The sequence below is a fragment of the Rhipicephalus microplus genome, chromosome 9, assembly GCF_043290135.1.
Source record: "Rhipicephalus microplus isolate Deutch F79 chromosome 9, USDA_Rmic, whole genome shotgun sequence".
Lineage (NCBI taxonomy): Eukaryota > Metazoa > Arthropoda > Arachnida > Ixodida > Ixodidae > Rhipicephalus > Rhipicephalus microplus.
In genome coordinates, this window is record NC_134708.1 from 2,303,012 (window position 1) to 2,330,125 (window position 27,114).

At 47.7% G+C, this 27,114-nt stretch overlaps 1 protein-coding gene across 12 annotated transcripts in view; it reads right to left on the minus strand.

The window, feature by feature from the left end:
• The window catches only part of Wnk (Wnk kinase), a 407,304-nt gene that overhangs the window by 295,938 nt on the left and 84,252 nt on the right, over positions 1-27,114 (minus strand). For all 12 annotated transcript variants that reach the window (XR_012885945.1, XR_012885943.1, XM_075872963.1 and 9 more), the window contains exons 6-7: positions 22,108-22,450; positions 14,494-14,656 (exon numbers count right to left, since the gene is read on the minus strand). Coding sequence is in view for 10 of the 12 variants with exons in the window: in XM_075872963.1 (XP_075729078.1) it covers positions 14,494-14,656; positions 22,108-22,450 (506 nt within the window). In the remaining 2 variants the exon portion in view is untranslated. The remainder of the gene's footprint in view (positions 1-14,493; positions 14,657-22,107; positions 22,451-27,114) is intronic.

The following is a 27,114-nucleotide window of genomic DNA, read 5'->3' on the forward strand; positions in this document are numbered from 1 at the left end:
ACGGCTGGCTGTCTTCTGCACATCGTCAGTGCCGCTGGCCAGGAATGGTGTCGTGAGGTCAGGCGATGGACATGCCTGGAACCTGCGAAACTGCCGGCAGTCCAGCGCCCTCGTGAGTGCTGGTCGCAATCGGAAGACGTGTCGGCGCGAGTGACAGATCACTGCGCCGACGGCAACGTTGCTGTTGCAGGACCGGTACAGGGGTGAAGTTGTCGAGCCGGACAGTGCAGCAGTGTCGACCCGCGGCGGTGTCAAAGTGCACGAACATTATGAAGGGACATGTATTGTCTTTTTTTTTTGTTAGAGCTTGTGGAGCTGATTTCTTTGTTTTTCAGAATATGGTTTCAACAAAGGTTGAGAAGATGTGAGGGTGCTGACACCCACTGTAAGGTTGTTTGCATTGCGTGGTGCACGTTTCTCGCCCACAAGCCGCATTTCGGGTTACAACTACCAGGTGGTAGGTGGCGTGTTCGCGAGCGTTGATCACCACTATCATCATCATCATGATATAGCGCGGCCGGCGACAAGCCTTGATAGCAGCGAACGAGAAATACGCTGATCTCTTCTGCGCGTGGCGGGTGCCACGAACGGTTGCCTCTAGCGTGGGTCCCCGGTGCGTGGCACCGCGGGTTGCGCGTCGGGGGCCCTCGTGGTAAGTCAAGCATTGGCGACGCCGCCTTAGGTGTATTATTGTGTTTGTCATGTTTTGGAGTATTGTGTAAGGTTGGTTAATGTATGACACAGTTCATGTACAATAATTCGGCTGAAGATATCATCGTTCTAAATTAGTTAAATAAATGTGTGTTGTTTGGTTTGTTTTGACTGTGTCTGCTGAGTCCATACATTCCAAGAGCGTGGCGCTTGCCAATTATAGACCCCCCCCCCCCCCCCCCCAAGTGATAACAAAATAACTAATGTCGGAATCGCATAAAAATAACATTTGCGCCGAAGTGTTTACGCAACTTGCACTTTTACAAAGAAAACTTGTGACGGCTTCTCCCTCAATGAAATTAACCGTTTATAAGACTCTCGTTAGACCTATATTAGAATATGCAGCATTATATAGAACACGCATCAAAAATATTTATGCCTCGCATTTGAAAAGATTCGAAACAGGGCACACAGGTTTATATACACAATATATTCCAGGCATGATAGTGTAACCGCACTTCGTACCCAGCAGGTATACCTATGCTGGCCTATTGAAGGAAGGTAGCTCCTTTAAAATTTAAGTATCTCATTTATCACAACCTTACAAAGTTAACCAAGTATGACTACTAGGGGATGCCCGGAAGTCACTCCAGAAGAACTAACCATATTAAATGTACCGTCAAATCTCATTAATTCAAACACGCTCAATTTAATTTAAACACTTATTTCGAACTTCCGGTTGATTCGAACTCATGATGAGGTTCCGTCAAAGCTATGTGTATTCCAATGGGCAAGAATGGCCGGTAATACGAATGCACAAGCACTTGCGATGGTTAATTCGAACATACCGTGCACCGAAAATGCTCTCAGCACCCCACCCAATCCGGCGGCGGCACCTGCGACACCTCAACGCTGCGTGTGAAAGAAAGGAAAAGGAAATAAAAGGCTGCAGTGGAATGTTTGCTCTCTCTCAAATGCCGATCTGCGACGTGCCTGTGCCACGCTTCTCTCTTTTCCGTCCGTGTCACGTAAAGACCCTTCTCCTTGCAACACCCCGCGCGAAGAGAGAGAGAGGAAAAAAAAAGAAAGCTGTCGCGGGGTTGAATGGTTGAAGGGAAGAAAAAGGGCACTATCTTCTGCAGCCCTTGCCCCTTGCAGGAGCACAGCTCTGCGCCATGAGGGGGGGAGGGGGGTCTCTCACACGCTGGTGCCATGCTTCCCTATTTCCCTCCCGTCCCTGCCACGTAACCCTTCTCCATTCAACGACTGGCATGAAGAGAGCAAAAAAAAAAAAGCTGCCGTGGAGCATTGGTTTTCTCTCAAATGCCGATATCCCTCTCTCCGAGTGCTGGCCAAGCTGCAGCTCTGCTACGCAGTCGTTGTTGTCGTCTTTAGAGAGTGTTGGCGCTGGTCATTTCTGCGGGCAACTTCTCTTGCCAGGAGAATGCTGAAGACGAAGTAGAAATGCTTTACAAGCTGCATGCAAAATTGAATGATTCGCTGCAAGGCAAACGTGTACAGTAGTGCATCACCGATCACTTCAATTAATGACGGATGCTTTGCGATTTGTAAATAAACGTAAGTCTTCTGAAACTTCCCCTTAGTGTGTTAGCTCAATGCACATGCACCACTGCGTGAAGAGCCCTCTGTTTATTTATCTTTCATTAATTCAAACTTCTTTTAATTCGAACAAATTTTCGGGCCCGTTTGAGTTCCAATTATCACAATTCGACTGTATTAGACCAATTTTTTCCTAGTGCAAAACACTAAAATGCTCTTTTTTTTCCTTCAATAGTAGGGCTACGGAATCCCCTCCCATCTGATATTGTTTGCTCACAATCTGTGGTCACTTTTGATGTGTCAGCGCGATGCAGTGTTATCAAAGCACATCAATGCAACGTCACATGCGCTTAGTATAAATACAATCTGTTCAATAAACCGTCGTTCTTCTTGCATTATCTGGCTTTCTTGTAGTATGTGGAGAGCGCCATAACAGTGGCAATGAGCAGACCCACGCAATCGTGAGTGCCGGGCGGCCGCCCAAATTCGGAGGGGTGGATAGTACTTGGCCAACGTATCGTGTTCGTTTGGAGGCTTACTTTGAAGCTCATAGCATCGCAGATGAAGCAAAGAAACAGGCACTCTTGATATGGTCACTAACGGACAGTGCAACGGGAGTCGTTCAGGGGCGTTGCCACCCGAAGAAGGTGAACGAGCTCAGCTACGACGTCGGGTATTTGGAAAAACATTACACCCCGCACGTACACGAGACCGCCGCAAGCTATGCCTTCTTCATGCGAACACAGAAAGCTGGTGAATCTGTTGAGGATTTCATTGCCGAAATAAGGCGGCTGGCGAAGAAGTGCTATTTAGCGACATCGTTGGAGCGCACGTTAAGGGACCAAATTGTGTGTGGCGTGCACGATGAAGGCGTCAGGTGACATTTGTTGCCGCAACGAAAGCTCACGCTAGAACAGGCAGAATGCTTTGCTATTTCGGCGCAAGACGCTGCTGAAAACGCCCGAATAATGCATTCTACCGACCAAAGTCCTGTAAAGTTCGCACGCCAGGAGGACCGTACTCAGAAATTTCGACCGAAACAGGATACTCGCGGCTGCTGCGGTCGTTGTGGTGTAGTAAACATGTAGCAGAGGAATGTAAACACCTGCACACGGTGTGCCACAGGTGGGGCAAATGAGGCCACTTGAAACGAATGTGCCAGTCAGCCACGTCGGGTCACCGACAGAGCACACATACAGATGTACGATGGCAAGGGGCGTACGCAGTGATAGCCGAAGACTGCTCAACCTCGGATGATAATGAGGCCTTGTACACTATACAGGCCGTCCTTCATCAAGAAGCGAGCATCTGCAGGGTGAACCTCATTTACAAAGTATTAACCAGAGATAGCGTTCCTCTGACAATGCTGGTGGACACTGGATCACCTGTAAGCATCATTTCAGCATCGGTGTTTCGGAAGTATGAAATGAAGTGGCCGCCGTTGTGAAAAACGAAGTTAAAACTGACCTGCCTATTGGGCGAACTTCCTGTGCTTGGACAGCTACATAAGACAGCCAGGTGCGACGGAAAAAATATGCAAAACACGGTCATAGTGCTTGATAGCACGGGACCATCGTTATGTGGCAGAGACACGATAAAGGCTTTTAACGAAATCAGAGTTTCCATGCTGACAAACGTCGTCGCGAGCGTGCACCCCATTAAGTTGAATGAAGCCAACACGAAACTAGAGGCCCTACTCAGCGAATATGCTGATGTCTTCGCTCGAGGTGTTGGACTTTGTAAGGGACCACTGGTGACATCCCAGCTGAAAGAAAAAGTAGTTCTGCGGTTTTTCAAGGCCCGCACCGTACCTTACGCTTTGCGAGACAAGATGTCAGAAGCGCTGGATCAAATAGTAGCCCAAGACGTCATTACACCTGTGAGAAACGCCGAGTCGGCAGCACTAGGCGTACCCGTCATAAAGAAGGATGGGTCGCTCAGAATCAGCGGAGATTTTCGGATGACTGTCAACGCGGCCACTGTGACAGAGCAGTACCCGTTGCCGCGAGTGGACGACATTTTTGCAAAGCTGAACAGCAGGGAAGTTTTCACAACGTTAGACCTGCGCCAGGCTTACAACCAGTTACCGTTGGATGAAGACGTCCAGAAAATAGCAGTATTGAACACGCAAAAGGGTATTTTCTGTTTCAAACTGTTGCCTTTTGGTGTAAGTTCCGCACCAGCCATGTTTCAAAGACGAATGAATGCACTTCTGAGCGATATTCCAAGAGTATAGGTGTATCTGGATGATATCATCCTCGGGGAAAAACGAAGTGACATGTCGCGGCTGCGTCAAGTCTTTCAGAGGTTACGGGAATAAGGTTTACGGTCGCACAAGAAAAAATGCAAATTTCGACAAAGCGAGGTGAATTTTCTCGGCCACCATATCAACGCTAACGGACTTCGGCCGACAGACGAGAACATCAAGGCCGTTTGTGCAGCGTCAGAGCACACATCAGTGGGTGAGCTGAAAGCATCTTTGGGTCTTGTGAACTATTACGGAAAATTCTTGCCGAACCTAGCAACCACACTGGCACCGTTGTTTGCGCTTCTCCAAAAAGGGGCCAGATGGAAGGGGAATCAGGAGCACAAAGAATGTTTTCAGAAAGTTATAAAGATGCAATCGAAGCGTCCACGTTTTTGGCCTATTTTGATCCTGATAAGCCACTGAAGCATGAAAACTTGGGCAAGTTGGTAGGACATAACTGAATTCAGGAACAGCGCAACCTACAAGTAGTTACTTCGTAACTACGGAAGCGAAAAAACAGGGACAGAAAAGAGCGCTGACTTTCAACAAAGATTTAATATCGGAGTGAAGTACATATATAGGCGAAAATCGAGAAAAAATAGGCATGCGTAGAAGGGTGCAGGAACAAACTGCAATACACTGTCAGCAAAACTCTTGTCTCCCATTGAAAGGGCTGAGAAAACAATGCATATGTAACTTAAAAAAGATCGAGATACGCAATCTCCTTTTTCAACAATGCAACCGATGGGCAACTTACACATTTTCTGTCAAACTTGTTTATTTGATAAGCTTCAATAATCTCACGCGTGGCCTGCGAGTTGTGCTTGCTTAATACCTCGCAACGCTCAAAAACTGGCACGCAGCCGCAGTCTCTGCAGTGGATTTCAGTTAAGCCACTGAAGCTCGAGTGCGACGCGTCCCTAGTAGGTATCGGAGCGGTTTTGTCCCACCGTGTCAATGATGCTGATTACCCGATTGGTTTCTGTTCCAGGAAGCTTACAAAGGCAGAATGCAATTACTAACAGTTGGAAAAAGAGGCCCTAGCACTTGTGTTTGGGGTTGCACGGTTCAAGGACTATTTGTACGGTCATCAGTTTGTCTTGGTAACTGACCATAAAACTCTTACTGGGTTATTAAATACAAGAAAGGCATTACCATTGAAGGCAGCTGCTCGAATTCAGCATTGGGCCTGGTTTCTCTTAACTACAGCTATACGGTACAGTATCGTAAGGCAGTGAGCATTCAAACCCGGGTGCCCTCAGCCGGTTGCCTCTGCCAGTTACAGAGCAACGAGAGGGCCATTCTGATGAACAGGAGTATGTTTTGTTTGCCCAATCGATGGAGGAAACAGCTATGTGCGCTCGAGAGATGAAACAAATGATGATCAGGACCCTACTCTTCAACAGGTAGGTGAGTGGATTTTACAGGAATGGCCGTGGTTCCGACCCCAAGATCTTGAGCAGTACCGGCCATACTTCAACAGAAGGATGGAACTGACTGTAAGTGACAATTTGGTGTACTGGGGCCATCAAATTATTGTACCTGTAGTCGCAAAAAGACGCTCATAAGCCTGCTGCATGAAACTCAACCTGGCATAGTTGCCATGGAGAGTATTATCAGGACGCTATTCTGGTACCCGGGACTTGACTCTGACATTGAGCACCTGGTCAAATCATGTGATGTTTGTGCACAGGATTCCACGATGCCGCCTGCTCAGGTGCCTGCATCCTGGCCAGTGACCGGGGAGAGCTGGAGCCGTCTGCATGCCGATTTCGCCGGGCCAGTGGACGGCCACATGGTCTTGGTCATCGTAGACTCGGAAACAAAATGAATTGAAGCGGTGCCAATGAAAACTGCTACGTCTGAAACTACGGTCAGAGGTTTGCATTCAATATTTGCACGGTTCGGGCTTCCAAAAACGTTCGTGTCAGACAATGGACCACAGCTCGTGATCTCATATTTTTGCGAATTCTTGGCACATAACAATACAGTAAAACCTCGTTAAACCGTAGTTGGCCGGAGCTCGGAAAAAGTACATACTAAACGGTAGTACTGCTTAACCGAAATAATGTCAGGTCGCTCACTTACCTGTCAAAAAAGAAACCTTCAGGGAGTGTGATGAAAGAACGAAAAACGTGCAGTAATTTATTAACTTTGCGTGACAAAGTCTGTAATCTTCATTTGACGATGCGGCGGCCTAGTAGTAACGACAGCGTCCTCAAACTCACTCATGCTGTTAGCCAGCTTTTCCGCCAGCCCCCTCTTCTCGGCAAATACCCGCATGACGCTGACGCAAGGCGCAGCTTCGGCCACTGTCGGACCTGAATCACCCGTGTTGTTGCTTTCCATGTCGTCCTCATCACTATCATTTGGCGACACTTCGACAACCGAGGCAACAATGGCTTCGTCGGACATAACCGGAGATTCAGTAACACCGAAAGTTGGGCGAGTTGGTGATTGTTCATGATTACAAATAAGCAGCGCACGACGTTTTACACAAAGAGAGACGATAGGGACACCGCCAGCGGTGTCCCTATCGTCTCTCTTTGTGTAAAACGTCGTGCGCTGCTTATTTGTAATCATGAATAACCGGAGATGTCTGCACATCGCTGTCTGCGTCTCTGAAGTCGGGGAAGGAAACGCCTTCCGTAACGCCCTGCCACTCCAGCACTTCAGCTAGCAGAGTTTTGCAAGCTTCATCTATGATGACCGAAGTCTGGTCGATGGTGTCACTGGCGTCATCTGTGTCGCCCGCACACACACTGAAGCCAGCACGCTTGAAGCAATTTTGAACTGTCGTTGCTTTAACCTGCCACCACGAGTATTCGAGCAGGTGAATCGCGCCAATCAGGTCGATGGAGAATAATTTGCCACATTCAATGGCGAGAAGAAATCTGCGCAGCAGATTCTTCTTATAGAGCTGTTTTACAGCTCGAATGATGCCTTGGTTCAAGGGCTGGGCAATCGCTGTTGTGTTTGGTGGCAGAAACGCCAACTTCACAGCCGTCAGGTTGTCCAGGGCAACGTGCGCCGAAACGTTGTCTAAAATAATAACAACTCTTCTGTTCTTAGCTGCAAAACGACAATCGATGAGGCGCACGTACTCCTCAAAGAGTTTTGCCGTCATCCATGCTTTGGTGTAGCTGCGATAGATGACCCCTGATGGCAACCGGGCGCCTTTGAAACGTCTAGGCTTCGCCGACTTTCCAATCACGAGGAGCGGAGTTTTGTCGGTTCCAGTCATGTTTACGCAAAACGCCACTGATATTCTGTCTTTTGCATGCTTGCCGCCGGTGCACGTCTCGCCTTTGAACGCGAGCGTTTTGTCTGGCAGCTTAAAGAATAGGGCCGATTCATTCATATTAAAGATGTCATCAGGTGCGTAGTCTTCCAAGATGTTCTTCAGCTGACCATTTTGCCACTGCTCCGCGCCATCCACGTCAGCAGCAGCACCTTCTCCCGAAAGAGTCCTTGTGGTAATGACGTGCCTCGCCTTAAATCTGGCCAGCCAACCATTGCTGCACACGAAGTTGTCATGGTTGAGCTGCGAGGCAAAAACCAGGGCCTTCTCCGCAAGCAGGGGTCCGCTGATAGGCAGATTTTTTGACCGTGAAGCTTTTAGCCACTTCACCAGCGCCTCCTCTACATCCCAAAACGCCGAACCGCGTAGCCGGCACCTTTTCGCAGTTGCAACAGCACTGCCGAAGATCTTCTCTCTGGAATTCCAAATTCCACACACCGTAGTTAACGGCAGGTCCTTTCCGCGTGCCGGTGCTGATTTTTTCGTGCCACTTTCAATAGCACGAATCATGTCCAATTTCTTCTCTACTTTCAGCACTCGATGCTTTTGTCCCAGCTTCGGCATGACACAAGTATGAAGCAGCACAAGCACACATACACAACACGTGAAAAACGACGCGAGAGCTGTACTGCACGGATCAACCAGAGAACACCTATGCACGGTGCCAAAAGAACAAAGAAAGCAAAGCAAGCGCACACCGTGTTTGCATGTTTGTGCAGAGCGCCGTCGCGTCGACAACACCAGAAGCCTAGCCGGCCGAGTGCTTCTTGTTGCAGAAAAATCCAAGAGATGGCGCTCACCAACACAGCCGCCATAATCAACACAAACAAGCGAGGCGTGTTTCGATCTCTGGGGCTTGCTGTTCTGTCAGGACGCCCAGTGCGGGACGACATGCCGCGGCGAGTGCGCAATGAAAATTGGAAAAGCTACTTATTAACCGATACCCGATAAGCTGGTACGGCTTATGCGGATACAAAATGCATTATGTTCAATGGCCGTCGAGTCGGGGATTTGATTTCACTACATTTAAAACGAAACTACTGTTTATGCGGGTACGGTTTAACGAGGTTTCACTGTATACAGCAACTAACAACAGCACCCTATCATCCGCAATCGAATGGCTTAGCCGAGAGAGCGGTGCGCACGCTCAAGGAAGGATTAAAAAAAAATCCGGGATGTGACTTGATAACAAGGTTGGATCAATTTTTGTGCAGATACTGCCGAACTCCGGGAGAAGATGGGAAGTCACCGGCGGAACGTTTGCTGGGTTATCAGATGAGAACGAAGATAGACAGCCTCAAGCCCAAAGAAAAACATGCTGATGGTTCGCCAACAGCAAGTGCAAGAAAGTTCAATTCAGGTGACCCAGTTTGGATGCGCAGTTTTGGAAGAAGTCGAAGATGGATTCCAGGAGTAGTGCAAGACCATCAAGGTTCCAGAATGGTAACCGTGGATTGCGCTCAAGGACTGCACCGACGGCATCTAGACCAGCTGAGACATCGAGCGGAATCAGTGGATAGTGACCCTGGCCAAAAACAAAGGCAGGAGCCAGTTGAAGCCACCGGCGAAACTGTGCAAGACAGCCCGGAAAAAACGGTGACGGAATTAGCCCCAACACCACCACTCTTGCAAAGATCAAGTCGGCCACAAAAACAACCTGAACACTATGGATTTTGAAGAAGGAGAGATGATGTGTCAAAGCGATGCAGAGTTATCAAGGCACGTCACTGCAACGTCACACACACTTAGTATAATACAAGCTGCTCAATAAACCATCATTCTTGTTGCGCTATCTGGCTTTCTTGTAGTATCTGGAAAGCCATAACAACTTTTATATCAACACCCGAGTTGCACCTTGAGTCATTACCAGAAACATGAATATGCTGTTATTTAGTATGCTCTCAAACTTTCTAAAGGTGCTGTAGTTGCGACTATTTCTTTTTCCTGTATCTCTTATTTTCTTTTTCTGCTCACCTGCATGCAAATGTTACTGAGTGTATACGTATGCCCATTTGTCGACCCGTGGTACAGTTACGATATATGTGGCCGAATCCACCACAGCAATGACACTGCACACGCATTGCTCCACTCGTGGGCTCCTGCCGCGGCATCGGTCCCGGCCCATAAGGTGAGAACGGAGGTGCTGTGTCGCACGAGTACTGCCGGTCCCGGCAGTACGACGGGTCTAGCGCAGCTGGATGCAGTGGCCAGTGATAAGTCGGCGGTGCTGGTGGGGCAGCAGCAAACGAAGCGAACGATGCCGTCGCCATAGTGTTCGGCTGCGCCAGTGAGCGATGGTCGGGGGCCAGGCTAGGGTGGAACGCCAGATCTCTGGCTACTTGGTTGCTCAGAAGTGGCGGTGGTCTGTACTGGAGGCGACGCCAAGCCTGCTCCATTAGGCCGTCGGCTGCCTTCACCAACTTGGCGAGGTTGTTGTAGGCATGCCCCTCCGCCAAATCTTGCAACTGGGGGTGCATCTGCCTCAGTACGCGCTGCACCTTCTGGGCTTCGGAGACCTCTTCCCTGATGCGGTCGTAAAACGTAGCGATCGCATAAACAAACTCCTTCAAATTCTCTTCCGGGTGCTGCGTGCGCTGTTCGAGCTCCGCCCTCAGGCGACGCTTCGCGTCAATCGACGAGAACTCGGAGCAAAAGGCGGCAGTGAATTGCTCCCACGAGTCGAACCCGCGCACGAACCGCCACCACAACTTCGCGCCGCCCTCAAGGGCAGCCGGTACCACGTGAGTCAGTCGCTTATTGGTGGCGACCCCCGTCACGAGGCAGAAGTTTTCCAAACGTTCAAGAAACTTCTCCGGCGACTGCAAGTCTCTAGCATCGTAGTAGCGGGGAAGGTGCGCAGCGGCGAGCAGAGGTGCAGAGTCGTTGGTGGCCTGAGGAACCGTGCCAGTGTTAGCGATCACAGTCCATGCTCCCACGTGCGGAGCCGTGGGCAGCGGCGTCGCCATCACTCGATCGCGCACAACTGCCGTGATTCGTTCACGCTCCATGGCGGAGCCGTCGGTGCCCAGCAACAGCTCTTCAACGACACCTTGGAGCCTAGGAATGTCGTCCCCTGCTGTTGTCGGGCCTGAAGCCATCCCGGACGAGCCCCCACTTGTCATGCGCTAACCCTAAATCGCGCACAACACACCGCTACGTCTTGCCACTCTCTCCAACCAGGCCAAACTCCTCCTTCCCCACACACGCAACCCCCACAACTCCCAGTCCTAATGATGATGGTGCCATCATGTAGTGCCCTCTCTCGGCCAAGTCCTGATGATGATGACGCCGTCACGTAACGCCCTCTCTCGGCCACCCTCAGACATAAGAAACTGCGTCAACTTAGTCTGCCTTGTCATTGAAATTAGTGCTAGAACGATCTTTTTCAATCCCATGCAGTGGTGGCGTGCACACTTGCTGTCGCGAGAACTTATGCAGAACTCCGCGAGGACAGCGAAAGCTTCGGCGGCCTCCTGCACGGTGCGATGTTGCGTTGGCTCATCTTGAATGTCATCATCGAAACAGCGATCCTGATCCTCTTGAAGCACTTCCGATAATATGTCATCATCAGTCAGCAAACCAGCAACAACCACACCATCATCAACGCGCACAAACACAGCCCAAGAATGTAACGACGGTTTCTATATCAAAACGCCAACTCGCCTAACAGTCAACTCTTTTGATGTACCCGAGCTGCACATCCTATGCGCGAAGTCACTACGCAAAAAAATCAGCGATGTGTAGGCATCGCGAGCAACTGGGGTTGCGGCGGCTGCACAAACTGTCCCGTCGGGGCGCAAACTGTTTCGTGCGGTGCATTTCGCAGACACTGGATGCCCCGGCAGCCCAAGCGCTCCCACCGGGTGATGATTAGCACAACCTGGCAACTTCTCCCCTCATTCACTCTCATCATGATCATATTCTGCTGCTGTTCGTTCGGTTTCAGTTTGTCCAAAACTCCAGTTCCGCTGTCAGTTACGGCGGCAGAGCCGGGACTACATGCTTACCAGAATTGGTTACCGAAAGCATGAAGCCCCGATAGAACATTCTGGAACCGTCCGAGTGAACCGGTGCACGTATAAATCCCTCCGAATTACCGAGCATTTGACACCATTAAAATGTACACAGTTTTGCCGGGACCGCGCTGCGTGTCCGAGTTAATCGAATTTCCAAGTTAACAAGATCCGGATAAACGAGGTTCTACTGTATCAAAAAAACTGCAAAAAGACTCGTAAGTCAGTGCCATATGCACTGATTCTCAGGCAGCCGTGAGTAAGAAGGTGGCCATGATCCCATACTTGCAAGAACTTCCACACAATCTAAGGGTGGACGTGCCTTTCAAAATGATCTTTCTTGTTTTTGGTTGGATGTTATGAAAATTGGCACAGACACTAAAAATGGCTTTACAGTGCTTCAATTAAAATTTAGAGGCGATAACACAACAACTTAATGAGATACAAATTATTTCTTTCTTAGGCACTGGAAGATATATAAAATGACAAAAATAGTTTTATAAAATGACAAAAATAGTTGGCAATTACTGTACACGAAGCCAGATCTATGCTGAAGGGGGCCGCGTTTTCGAAATACTTTTTTTTCCAACGCTAAATTTTGTAGTTCATGCTTTCTCCAGCGACACTGCAATGAGCACACTTGCACTACGAACAAGAAATCCTACGATAAAATCTTTAGGGAGTAAAGGCTGGTGTACACCGGGGACAAGCAGCAGTTGCGCAACCATTTGCGACTGGTCGCAAACAGTCGTGAAGGGTCGCAAACGGTCGCAAAGCGACTGCTTTGGCTAGTCGCTTCCTGACCGATTTTGATTGCTTTGTGGGGTTTAACGTCCCAAAACCACCATATGATTATGAGAGACGCCGTAGTGGAGGGCTCCGGAAATTTTGACCACCTGGGGTTCTTTAACGTGCACCCTCCTGACCGATTTTCCAGTCGTGCGACTGCAATCGCAAAACTGCTGGAACCAATCAACAATGCTCAATTTTTCTTTTTTTTTTTCATTGCGCTGGCCTACTGTTAGATACAAACGAGTGCGTTCCTCTGTGTTTGTGGCACCATGGCCACCACAGAATACTTGGCTTTGAGATGGCGGGGCGAAGCAGCTCGAGATAAGTGTCGAATTTACGTTGCGGCATTCGCAAGAAGCTAAACACCGTCAAAGTAGAGAGAAAATAAATTGGACACTACCTTTCCCCCGTATTCAGAATCGTTTCTCGCCTTCAACTTGGCTTGTCACCGCCTTCAATGCAGCGCGTTTGAAATGCGTTTGTGCTTCATGCCTTGGCAACGACTTAAGACACCGCGTTCAAGACGCGTTTGTGCTGCATTGGAGGCTGTGAGAAGTCGAGATAAATTCAAGAGCATTTCTGAATGCGTATGACTCTCGGAAATACTCGTCGTCTCAGCGCAGTTCGGGAGGTAGGCGGCTTTCATGGCCGGCCAATTCTCGCGATCGAAGGGACGGTCACACCCACCACCAGCTTTTTTTGAGGCATCTGTGCTGCCTGCACTGACACCATGGCACAGCCCACCAGCATCATGATAATCTCTTGTTCTTCGCTTGAATCGAACTCCTTGACGCTCTTGGGAATGCTGTGCGAGAACGGACGAAAACAATAAATGCGACGCGCTCGGTTTGCTCCGCTCACTCGGCTGGCGGCGATCAGCCGATTGGCATTGGTCTCCAGAGTTCTCGCTGATAACGAGATCCAAACGCGACTCTCCGGATTTGAGACTTCCGGTCGCTCGCATGCAACCTCTCCCGGTGTGAACATCAGTCGCTTTTTGGTCGCCAATCGCAAATGGTCGCGCGACAGCTGCTATTGCGCTTGTTATAACAGTTTCGAGTGCCGACATGCGAAACTGCTAGCGCTGTTTCGAGCAATCCTTGGCAGTGGACAGGGGGGTGTTGACGAGCTGAGCTTGACAGTGCGGTCCGCTGCGGATGCATGAACGCCCGCCCGAGGAGCTAGCGAGTGACGTGCTTTGTTGCTTGTGAAGAAGCACGTTGCGATGAGTGCGCAAGTGCAGTGTTCTTGCCCGCAAAATTCGCCTTGCAGTCAGCGGAGTTAGGCCTAAATACGACTCCAATGACGCGTTGCGCTCGTAACCTGATCGTAACCTGATCGAGTATCTACTTACAGCTCATAACTAAAGGGCTCTGATGGTTTTTTGGCGACTCATTGTGCAGAATGCAAATGCAAGCTGGTATTTGATAAAACAACTGTGTTGGCTACTCACTCTAACGATAGCGTAAAGCTCATCATTGAGGCCGTCCTGATAGCAAATCGGAGGCTGGTCAGCAAGCCATCCGTCACACTAACAATAAAGAACTAGATTTCGCTGCTGCTTCTTTGTGCACTGATTGAATGTGATGTCAAGTGACAAGTTCTTGGTGCTTGGCAATAAAATTTTAGTTGCATACCTTTTTGCACTTGAGCGGTGAAAAACCTAGAATAGCCCGCTACACACAGTGCTTCTTTTGTACTTTTCTTTTGCAATGAATGCTCTGGCAGTACTGTTTGTGTGCCCACTCCTGTATAGGTTTGTTTAGTTATACACTTGAATTTTCAAGCAACTCATTCAAAGCTGGCATATTGTGCATACTGTGGAAGCAGAGTGGCTACCAAGCCTGTAGAACAATCTGTTTGGCAGGAATGCAGGTGGCCAGACAGCTTCCAGGATTTGGCCTAATAATGATTCAAACAAGACCCACCTGACAGGGCACCCTCGGCAATGCTGAGAGGCACACTGTGGACAGGTGGCTGTGTGGCCTGCTCGCTCGTGTCGGCTGTCTCGAGATGGACCTCGGCCAGGGGCGGCTGCTGGGGTGGGGATTGCACAGACCCGGCCTGCTGTGCTGTGGCTTGAGTCGCCAGCTATAATGCCAACAGTAAACTCAATTATTAGTAATTGCTCACTACTCATCACGAGGTTCCCTTTCATTATATACAGGGTGCCCGAGTTCATAAATATGCCGACACCCTATGCGACCAATTGTGTGTTGCTGACAGTGTCAGTCACATTATTTCTTACGAATGCATAATAGAGCAAGATATAAAATACACCTTCTGTAGCAATAAATGAGCATTTGATGACTTACTCAGGGGTGGAAATGGAATCCAGTCTTTTGGAGCAGCTTTGGGAGCCAGAAGACCATCAGTGTGTGCCAGTGTCATTTATGTGGCAAAGAACATTTGATTGGAGATAAGAAGTGTACGATGTTGTTTCGCACGCAATATATTGTCAAGAAACGACAGTGGGAGGCAAAGCTTGCAGCGGAACCAGAAGAAGAGAAAGCGCCGAAAACAGCATTGCAGCAACAACAACAGACGCGAAGCAGCCGTCACGATGGCGCTCGCAACAGATCCAAGAGCATGCCGAGGAACCGCTCGGCGTCATTCCCCAGGCTTACCACATCGACGCGAGAAGAGGCTTCTCATCCTGAGCAACAGTCTAAGAACTACCAGAAAAGTTCACCACTGAACTCTTAGGTGGGTTGGGTGGACAAAGGCTCTCAGATTCCGCAATAGTAAAAGCTCTCAAGGAACAGAACAGGCTCATGCAGGAACAGCTAAGAACAATGCAGGCGCAATGCAATAACATGCAAGAGCAAAACAGAGAGCTCCGAGAGCAGATAAATTTGCTAAATAAGCGCATAGATGAGAGAACGCAGCAGGGCGCGAAAGCAGTATCACAATCGGTGTCGGAAACACCACGTGCAGATCCTCCTCCTAAATAAGAAGCGGGTGAAGGATGTGGAAACAGTAAACAACTACGAGCAACGTTTCGATAAAATTGAACAAGACATGAAGCTGCTTTATGGTATGATTCAGCAGATGAATGAGCAAATGAGGGCTGAGGCCGCGAACAGAGATGAGCAATGGCAATGCCTATGCCAGGAAATTCAGAAGTTTGAAGATGGCTCAGTACCGTAACACTATCTGGCAGTGGAACTGTAGAATTTCTCGCGCAAACGAGCCGTTCCTGACCAATGGGGATAAGCCAGAAGTCATAGCGTTACAGGAGTGTAGAAAGAACGCGAAGCTCACTAGCTATAAATCGTATGCGGGACGATGAAAAAATACTCAGGTTGTCACTCTGGTCAAACGCAAGGTCACAGCATTGCAGCACGAGACAGGGTTGATGCAGATGGATCATGTACTGATCGAGCTAGTCCCTCGTAAGCGGAAGGATAAAAATCTTTTATATTAAACGTGTACAGCTCCCCTAAGCAAAGGCGTAACTGTGGTTTTGACGATCTTTTCGCCAAAGTCAAGATGATCGCGAAGAACAAACCCCTCCTCGTATCGGGTGACTTCATTGCTTATTGCCCCGCAAGGGGATACAGGTTTGCGCAGGTTAAAGCGAGAGAATTATGGAATAGCATACAGCAGAATGGTCTGACCCTTTTGACGGATCCCTTGAGGTCAACTAGACAGAGTAACAGTGTCTCGCAAGACACTGCGCCATGCCTCACTCTGATTGGAGGCGAGCTCTCGGCCACATGGTGTAATGATTGATTTGTGGGGTTTAACGTCCCAAAACCACTATATGATTATGAGAGACGCCATAGTGGAGGGCTCTGGAAATTTCGACCACCTGGGATTCTTTAACGTGCACCCGAATCTGAGCACACGGGCCTACAACATTTCCGCCTCCATCGGAAATGCAGCCGCCGCAGCAGGGACTCGATCCCGCAACCGGCAGGCCAGCAACAGAGTACCTTAGCCACTAGACCCACATGGTGTAATACGGATGAAGATCTGGGTAGCGACCACAGAATAATTGAGATAGTCACGGAAGAAGGTCCTTCAGTAGCTTGCACGAAGAAGCTAGAAACTGTGAATTGGCATGCTTTCAGGAATAGTCGGTTCAACCAGGATGGCATTGAAGACATAGACGAATGGAGCAAGGGAGTTATTCGATAGGTCCACGATGCAACTGAGGAAATCAAGGTCGATGAGAACCAGAAACGGGTTGATAGACACATGATAAACCTGTGGCGCAAAAAGCAAGAGCTCAATTTGAGAATCGTTCAAAAAAGAGGCAATAGAAATATCCGCAGGAAATCGGCTACGTTGACCAAGGAAATAGAAGAATATGCTTCAACCCTCACCAAGCAGAACTGGAACAGCATTTCTGACCAAATGGACCACCAAATAGGCAGTGCAAGGACCTGGTAACTGCTGCGACACTTGCTAAATCCGGACAAATCCAAGCTAGAGTCTAGGAAGCAGCTACATAAGCTCGTTTACAAATATGAAGGAACGACCGGTGAGCTCATCTCTGAGATTAGGGATAGGTATTCAGCTGCACGGGGTCGGAGTCACTGCCTGAGTATTCGGGCTTAGAGAACCCAGATCTTGACAACCTGATCACGGTATGCAAGGTCAGGGTCAAAATAAACCACTTGAGAACGAATACAGCTGCAGGGCCAGATAGGATTAGCAACAAGATGCTCAGAAATCTGGACGATGCGGCAGTCAAAATCTGACAGCATATATGCAGGACTGTTGGAAGAGAGTGCAGCTTCCACTGGCGTGGAAGGATGCCAACCTTGTCTTTATTCCAAAGCCTGGAAAGAAACCTAGCTTTGAACATCTCAGGCCCATTTCACTTACTTCGTGCATGGGCAAATTAATAGAACATGTTATTCAGAGCAGGCTGAATAGATTTCTAGAAGATCAGGGACTGTACCACGACACCATGGTTGGCTTTAGGTCTCATCTATCAGCATGCGACGTCATGCTTCAGCTCAAAGAACAGGTGATAGACAAAAAAACGGTAGACACCAGGATAGTCGTAGGGTTATATAATTTGAAAGCATTTGGCCATAATGGAGAGTCTCGGAGGTCTCAATTTAGGCACAAAGACTTACAATTATGTAAAGGATTTTCTTACGTACAGAACGGCAACGATCAGCTTGGGAGGGCAGTCATTGAAAGGTATTAAACTGGGAAGCAAGGGTACGCTGCAGAGATCAGTTCTGTCGCCCACCTTATTTAACATCGGGATGATAGGTCTCCTCAGGAAGCTGGCAGGCATAGGACTGAATCATACACTTCATGCGGACGATCTGACGCTATGGATGAGCAGAGGTAGTGACAAGCACAACGACGAGATGCTGCAGAGGGCAATCCAAGCTATCGAGGAATATCTGGAGCCAATTGGCTTCAGGTGCTCGGTGGAGAAGTGGGAAGACCTTTTCCCAACATCGCAGGCGACGAGGAAGGAGACAGGACGCAGGGCACAGCATCGAGCTGAGAGTAAACGGTAAGATTATTTGCACTGTCGACAATATCAGGGTCTTGGGTTTGCGCATTCAAGCGAACTGCAAAAACGCCGAGACCATCCAGCGACTGTAAGCGAGTACCAACCAGGCGTGCCGATTACTCAAGCGAATAGCAAATGAACATGCGGGTATGAAGGAAGCAAACCTCCTAAGGTTAGTGCAATCTTTTCTAATTAGCAGGATTGTATATGTAGCCCCCTACCTGAAATTCGCCAGAGCATAGAAAGACAAGGTCGAAATCATTATTAGGAAGGGGGTCAAGACGGTTTTTGGACTTCCCCCAAACACATCAACGAACAAAATCTTAAGTGTAGGGGTGTCCATCACTTTAGACGAGCACATTCAAGCGGCTGCAGTATCGCAATATCAGAGACTGCTGCGCACTCAGACTGGTAGAAGGATCCTGGAGCGGCTGGGGTTCGAGCCCCAGGCGTGTTTCAAGCAGACAGGCAAAGTCACACCGGGAGTCAGGGACAGGCTACGAATACTCTCGTTGCCCAGGAATATGCACTTGGTGCATCACGAGAGCAGGCGAAAGGACAGAGCTGAGGCGTTACAGAAAAGCCTGGAAGGTAGGCAGGATGTGATTTACACGGACGCGGCCGAATAGAAGCAAGGCAAAGTTACACGCGAGAACAGAGGCCCTGCCTCGTGCTGCAGCGTGAGACATTTAGAAGCAACGGAGGCGGAAGAAGTAGCCATTGTGCTGGCTTTGACTCAAAAGAATGTGAGAGTTATTGTTAGTGATTCAAAATCTGCAATCATAAATTTTGATGCGGGCAGGATCTCTGCTGCAGCTGTACACATACCGTATATACTCGCATAATGATCGCACTCGCGTAATGATCGCACTCCTAAATTTTGTCGTCTAAATGCGATTTTTTTTCCCTCGCGTAATGATCGCACCCCGAACTTCCCGCATCGATATATTGTGTGCCAAGTCTCGCTGATGATCATCGTCATTATTAACTGTCGAATGAAACTCGCCAACTGCATGCCCCAAACATATTCTTAATTTTTGCCCACCGTTGGCGGTAACGTGCCATTTAGGATTGCAGTAAGGGCAAATGCCGCTGTTTTCACTGAATGCCCGCCATGTGGTTTTTATGTCTGTGGCAGCTGAACGCGCCTATCATTGTTTCTGTTATCTGAAAGCAGGCATCACTACGCTAATGCCGTAAATTTACTGATTTAAATGAAAGCATCGCTTATTTAGATAGAAGAAACCGTTTTGACGCGTGTGACGTACTCACAACCTCTATAATTGACGAAAAGAAGAAAAAAATGCGGTCACTTCGCTCCGTCAGCCGCCATGTTTGTTTTGACATCCCGCACTGTTACCGCGGCGGCCGCCTGTTGGTCGACCTGTGTTCATCCCGCAGATATGTTTTTTTCCTGAGACCACGTTTTGTGTGTGTGTGTGCGTGTGCTTTGTGATCGTCTGTTGAAGCGCCGTTTCACTATGGGGCGGTATGCGAGCTTTACTGCCACGTTCAAGCTGAAGGTGCTTGACTATGCGCTAGAGCACGGCAACCGCGCTGCCACCAGACATTTCGGCGTCGACGAAATCCAAATCCGATATTGGAAAAAAACAGTGCCACAAGCTCATGGCTACTAACAGCATGCGACAGGCTTTTGGCGGACCCAAATCTGGCAAGTTACCTGAGATGGAAAACGCAGTTCACAAACGTGAAGGACATGCGCAAGGACGGTTGTGCAGTGTCGTTAGAGATGATACGGACGCAGGCACACACAGTTTCCAGGAGGCTGGGAATAGCCACAAAGGACTTCCGCGCCAGTTCCGGCTGGACGACACGCTTCATGCAGCGGAATGGACTGTCGCTGAGGTGGCGGATGTCGTTGTGCCAGCGACTTCCATCCACATACGAACACAAGGTGATCGATTTCTGTCACGAGGATACGCCAGAAGAACGGCTTCCTGCGGTCACAGATAGGCAACGCCGACCAAACGCCATTGACGTTCGACATGCCTCGAAGCACTACTGTGAACGAGAAAGGTGCTCGAAGCATCCTCATAAAAACGTGTGGTGCGGAGAAGCAGCGATGCACCGTGATGCTCGCAGTGACGGCAGACAGGCGGAAGCTGCCGCCGTATGTTATTCTGAAATGGAAAACAATTCCGGAGGGAAATTTTCCCCATGGCATCCCCATCCGTACTCAAGTGAAAGGGTGGATGACGGCAGACCTCATGGTCGATTGGATCAAGACGGTTTGGGGGCGAAGAGCAGGAGCACTTCTGCTTCCTTCACTTCTTGTGCTCAACAGTTTTCGAGGCCATCCCGTTGACATTGTCCGTACCGAGCTGAAGATGCGGCGCATGGAAATCGCAGTGATCCCTGGGGGTCTAACTTCGCAGCTACAGCCTCTGGACGTGTCACTGAACAAACCGTCAAAGGACAACGTCTGAAGGCTGTACGCAGAGTGGATGGCGGCGAGCAACCACGATTTCACGCCAAGTGGCAAAATCAAGAGACCGTCCATGGAAGTCCTCTGCTCATGGATTCTCGAAGCGTGGAGTACCATTTCCGACGAGGTGGTCGTCAAGAGCTTCAAAAAGACTGGCATTTCCAACGCGCTCGACGGAACGGAAGATGACCGTCTGTGGGACAGTGAAGACACTGCCGGTTCCGACAGAGAATCGTGCGGCGACTACACTGACGCCAGTGACACTTCGGAGTCTGAGTGAACGTTAGGTGGTCAGAGAGGTTAAAAAATAAAAGGGCAGTGTGCCATACGTGTAGCTTCTGCGTAATGCGTGAATTTTATTACAAAGGTAAGCCTTAATTTACTTTTATTTTTGGTTATGTACATGATAGTTATCGTAAGAATTCTGATTAGCGACTTTTTTGCGTTTTCAGTGATCGGAATATTTTTTCGTGGAAAATTTACCCCGCATAATGATCGCATCCCGCAAGTTGGAGTCAATTATTAAAAAAAAGTGCAATCATTATGCGAGTATATACGATATTAGCCATCGGACCTTCCCCGGCGAAACAGGTTTCGCTAATCTGGACACCGGCTCATTAGGGTTTGCAAAGGAACGATAAGGCGCACGAGCTGGCCCGAGGTCTCACTTTCCGGGATTCCAGCGGTGTCTCGACAACATCCCCAAGCGAGGAACCCCTACAGACCGCTGACGAACTGAGCACTTATAACGAAATTCTTAACCATTATAAGCTGGGGCATAACACTTACCCGAAAGCACATAAGAACCTTCCAAAAAGCGAGGAAGTTATGTGGAAAAAGTTACAAACAGGGGCATTTCCGAACCCACAATTGTTGAGCAAGTGGTATCCCTCGATGTATAGCCCTCGGTGTAGGTATCGCGATGGTACAGCGGACTTAGTCCACATGGTTTGGAGCTGCCCTAACTTTGATGAGCTAGACAGATGCAGAGAATCCTGGGAGTCCTTACTACTCAACGAAGAAGAAAATGCTCAACGGCAAGTCATCGGCCTAGCCCTGATCACCGCCACGTCCCAAGGAATCCTGGTCAACGGTTAGGGAGGATGAGTGTGGGTTTAGGCTGACGCCTCTACCCCATCATCTATTTGACGGGTGCCAATAAAGTTACTTCTCTCTCTCTCTCCTTACTCGAAAAATAGTCTGGTGCACTTATTTTTGTATGTCTATGAGCTACGTTTAGTATAATGCATAATTTTTATTTATAATTGTATCAGTTTTTTAATTTTTTTAAGACTTTCATGATGTTAATACAATTATATGCATGTAACAAGAAAAACGACCTTTTTGTCACTTGCTGACCACCAAAAAAATTTTAGACAATGTTTTTTAATGGTATCACCTGAGTAATTCATTTTAGCAATGAAATATTTAGATTTATGGACTGAATTTGGCAAAAAATTCGACCCTCGAAAGGTTAGAAGATTTTTTCAGTCATTTCAATGCCACTTTGAATGCGGCAAAATATTTCCGCTTTGCCATAGGGTTTCTGTGCAAAGACCATTCTAGTCTAAAAAGACAGCACCAAGAGCAAATAAAGAGAGAGCTAACCACTGTGGTGGGCCCCTGCAAGTGCTGTCGGTCGCGCACCAGGGCGGTAATCTGGTTGCGAATCAGCATGGCCACGATGCGGGCGTCCTCCTCCATGATGATGCCCGTCAGCGCCATGGCCTTGGCTATCTCGTCCGGGTTGTCGTTCTCCACGTGAAACTCGAACTGGATCGCCTCGTTCTCGCGGTGCTTGTCCTTGCGCTTCTTAGGATCCAGCACACGCAGCCGCAGCTCCACCTTGTCCGCACTGCCAGCCAGGCTCTCCTCGCGGTTCACAAACTCAACCTTGAGGCCCATGTCCTCCTGGAAGAAGTCCAGCTGCAGAAGCTCCTTGACGGTCGGCCTGCAGCACAGTGCCACATGTCGAACTTCCTTCACATAGAATCATTTAAAATAGGATAACTTCCGAGATACCCTCTGGCAATGCCAGTCCCAGCTCGTGCACGCTCTCGCTGCTGCTCTCAGGTAGACGGAGCAGCATTGTATTCTTGCCCTATGAATGTTCAGTATTGCTATCTCTCACGAACAAGTTTATTGCCACTAAATAGGCATTTTGCGCAACCTCTGCCTTCACTTCACCTTTCGTTTAATTTATGCATTTCTTTTCTCAATTTTCGGGCATAAACTGTATAACAAAAACTTGTTTCGAACAAATTGTTTCAGGAATTTGTCAATTTCATTATATCAAGGTTCAACTGTGTGTCTGCGTGTGTGTGTGTGTACATGCACATATGCGTGTACATATATATACACACACATATACGAGATGAGTTTAAAAAGTAATGAAAGCGAGTTTGTAGCAACGTTGTTGTTTTTCGAAACAACAACATTACCCCCTTCAACGTAGTTCTCTGGAGGAGCTATACACTAGCGCAGCTATAGTTCCAACTCTTGGTAGCAGCACTGGAAGTCCTCAAGTGGTATGGCTTACCTGATCGGTCACAGTCTTTAGAATGTTTTGCATATTTCTAAAATGGGGTCCTCTTTGAACATGTTTAAATATCGGGAAAAGAGAAAAGCTGCAAGGACTCAAATCAGGTGAACAGGGGCAACAACTGTAATGCATTTTTAGGTCAAAAATTCTAATGGAAAGGGCTGTGTGACACTGTGCATTATCATGATGAAGCATCCGCTTGTCTAGCTTTTATTGTTTCATAAGCCTTCCAAAAATTACTTGTGTCAGCGCGAAACTTATAGTCTTGATAAGCAGTATTCCCCATTTCCAATGTCATACTCAAGAATTCACAAGTTTAACACAAACTTTATGGCACACTGCTGCTCTAAATTCCTATGGTTCATCTCTGTAACACACAATAAAAACACAACTGCACTTACGGCGCTGTGATAACTACTCTGTTAGCTCTACAGAGTTGTAACTTGGACTGAGGAAGTGGAAGAGATAAACAAACGGGTCTAGCACAAGCCATTCGACACAGCGTTATCAGACTCTCATCACTTTTCTAACACACCTCGTATATATCTCGTGCAACAAACAAGCACCACGAACTTTTGTATGCGGTCTGTAAGAAATAATGAGAGATGCAGCGTTGGGCAGATCCATACCTAAAGTCAAAGGCACCGTGTTTCTCACAAGCAGAAATGCACTGGTTAGGTTGAACGTTCAAGAATTAGCCAACACAAGTGGTAATCGTGAAGTTGTGTGTCTAAGTGACTGCAGGGCATGCCGAGAGGGCAGTGGTTTCAAAGCTGGACAAAAATCACAATTAAGGGGTTGTAATGGGATGAGAGTCTTGAAAGCACTGTGTGTGTCCCCATCTTCTAGTTTCTGGCTGAACTTGCTTGAATTTAGGCCATTTATACTTTTTTTCTATTAAACTCCATGAAATTGGATGCCAAAGCCACAATGTCCACATCCACACGTGTGGAGGCTTAAGATTAATTATGACAAGCATTCGAGGAGATGAATCAGAACACTACCTCACAAAGTTATTGTGCGCGGCGGTTGCGGCAAAGGGTAGTAGCATTTTAAATTCGCATGCGCTGGCTGTGCAGATGCCTTTAAAACTAACTATATATAACACATCTGTCGTGGTTTTGTCTGCAGAGTTTGCGGAAAGCAGAGTCACTTTGACTGGTCGAGTGTTGGACGTGCACACACTTTCCAAGTTCTGTCAGTTACGTCATTTTCATATACGACGGTGTCTGAAGAGACCGCAGTTTCGTGCACAGCAGTTCTGACAAACAACGACCACACGCACTGTAGAAGATGGTGCGTGCGCTGGCTGCGAGCGTACTTCCCAAGCATCGAGCACACTGCTCTCAGCCTTCGTTCGGCGGTTTCAGCATTTAATTTCATATCTTCCGCAGCAATCAGGAAAAGTGTTCAGAACATATGAGCCTCAGCCCAATGAAGAGATAATAGTTTGGCCGAGGAATTTCACAAATTCGTATCTGCCCGTTTCGCATCACTGACATTCTACTGTGCATTTTCATGAACGCCTCTTAAATTCATCTATAACAAAAAGCGATCAGTTAGCAAACACGTATCGACTGGATTGTCCTGCGTTTTTGTCAATGCGGCCAGATCATGCACAAAAATTTTTATTTCTGCAAGATATTCATGACAACCGTACAAATATCAGAAATGGTCAAAATTCGAGTCTTCCCGATTTTCCAAATTTTTTCGCAGACTTCGCAGGTATCTTGTCGTATAGACAGATGATACAACCACACAGGAATGAATGCTTATGACCTTGCTTCAGCAGCTGATGCAACAATAAGTGACTATATGTATTATCAATTATTAGCACTTTACTAATAAACCTTTTATGAACTAAGGCCACTCTTTCAAAAGAAACCACACAGGCTGCTACCAGAAAATTATACTTGAATAATACTGTCACTGATTTTTTTCTTCAACAGCTAAAGCCACAGGAGTTGTTTTTTATGAGTATGTGTTATTGTGAGATTTCCATAGCAAAATGGTCAGGCACAAGATAAAGCTTTAGGTGTGCCCAAAGTGCCCTTCTTTTCTTCCAGTTACAAAGAAACTAACAATGTACAAACTTGCTTCTCTGTTCCCAATCACACTATAGTCTTTTGGTATGCAGAAATGGCAATCTGAACAAAAATTATTCATACCTAAAAAATGAATTGCCTTCTATTGCAAAAGCTGAGTGTAATGCTCATAGTTCGACAAATTTAAGAGCCCCAAAACCACCGCCAATATTTTTTTTTCTTCACATCTTCGCCCCAGCCTTCCCTTTTTTTTGGAATACCAGCATGAATCAGTAGGGCCAAACGATTCCAAGAAACAATCCCCTGCACCTCTGTGGACCTTTTGAAATCTCCAGTAGGGGTGTCCGAATATCTAATTCTTCGAATACAAATGCATAGCTTTGAAAATAGAAAAATCAAGAGATGCAACATTTTTGACCAGTATTATGTTACTTTACCATTATTTTGTTTAAAACAGTACATTTGTTAGCTACACTAGTCTGCTCTTGCACAAAAAAATGCCACCATATGTATTTCCTAGGAAGCATATGACTGCACTAAATAGTTGATCGTGCGACTGTGATTTTACATGTCGAACTTTGTTACAAAAAAGGTGGCTGATCCGAATCAGTATAACATGAAACATGTCTTCACAGAGGTAGCTAGGAGCTTATTGTGCATTGGGCCACAAACTGCAATCTCATGCGAATATCGGCAAGCAGCTTATAGCATGTACTTCATGCACGAAATGAGCATACACAGGATGAGCGCGGACAAACTGCCTCAGCTCGACACTTAAAGCACGCTGCTCAAACAGAAAGACGCACAAAGCGAACGCCCAAGTACACACAGGACATGTGCAAACAACTGTCCAAATTCTTTATTGATCGTATGTGAGCAGCTTGCTACTGTTGTAAACGCGGCTGCAGCACTGTAGGGAAAACGCAGTGTAACTACACAGTAACTGCCTCAATTTTACGTCACCATACGTTAGCAACAGAAAAATATGTCATGGTGCCACCGCCACTTTACAGAAAGGCCTTTTCTTTGTAAAACACCTGACCTAATTTGCATGATCGCACGCTACCATCAGATCATTACAGGGAATACATGCTGATGGAAGGCTTTCGTCGATGTGTGCGCCTAAGTTTTTGTGGAGATCGATTAGCTACACCTGATACCCGTTACCTGCTGCATATTCAAGCTGAGCGCCTCTAGCTAGTTGCGTGCAGTGTGTCGCCTACTAAGCTCACTTTGTCAGCCCCACTCACTGTAACATACGTGTGCATTTGCCTTTGCGCAGTGACATTTTTCCTTTGTGTTTGATCAGCTACGGAGTGTGCTAAGGTATAATGAGTATTCTGTCGGGCCAATGCAGGGGCGGCAAGTTGACTTGATTTCCACGAATGGCGCACACTTTATTGAAGTGTTCGCATGCACGAAGGTGCAGCAACCAATGGCACTAAGCCACACGAATAGCCGAGGAGACAGTTCATGATCTACATTCCTTAGATGTTTATTATTGATAGATATGTCTCGATAATGAGCCAGCACATTCGTTGGCAGCTGTCATCCCGCCCTCGTGCATTTTTGTGTAGCCATCATAGCACTCGCACCGAAGTCGCAGTAATCACTGCATGGTCTATTGTTGATGCACTTATCGCAAAGGTGCAAAATCGAAAGTTATTTACAGAAGCAACTGAATATTTGAAATTTCCAAATATGTGCTTTTTGAATCAGATACGAATACACTCAAACATTCAACTTCGTTATAACGAAGTTGAAGGGGAGCTACAATTATTTCGTTGTATCGATTATTTCGTTATATCGATTATAACAGTTTGTGGCAATGTATCCTCATGTGGGCGCACACCTATAAGGAAACCCCCTTGCAGCCCAATGTATCGCTACGCGACCAGGCGTGCCGCAGCAAATAAGTTCAGTCGAATCTCATTAATTCGATCTTTCGGGTAATTGGAACTCATGCTGAGGTCCCGACAAAGCTATGTGTATTTCAATGGGTGAAAACGGCCTGTAATTCGAACGCGC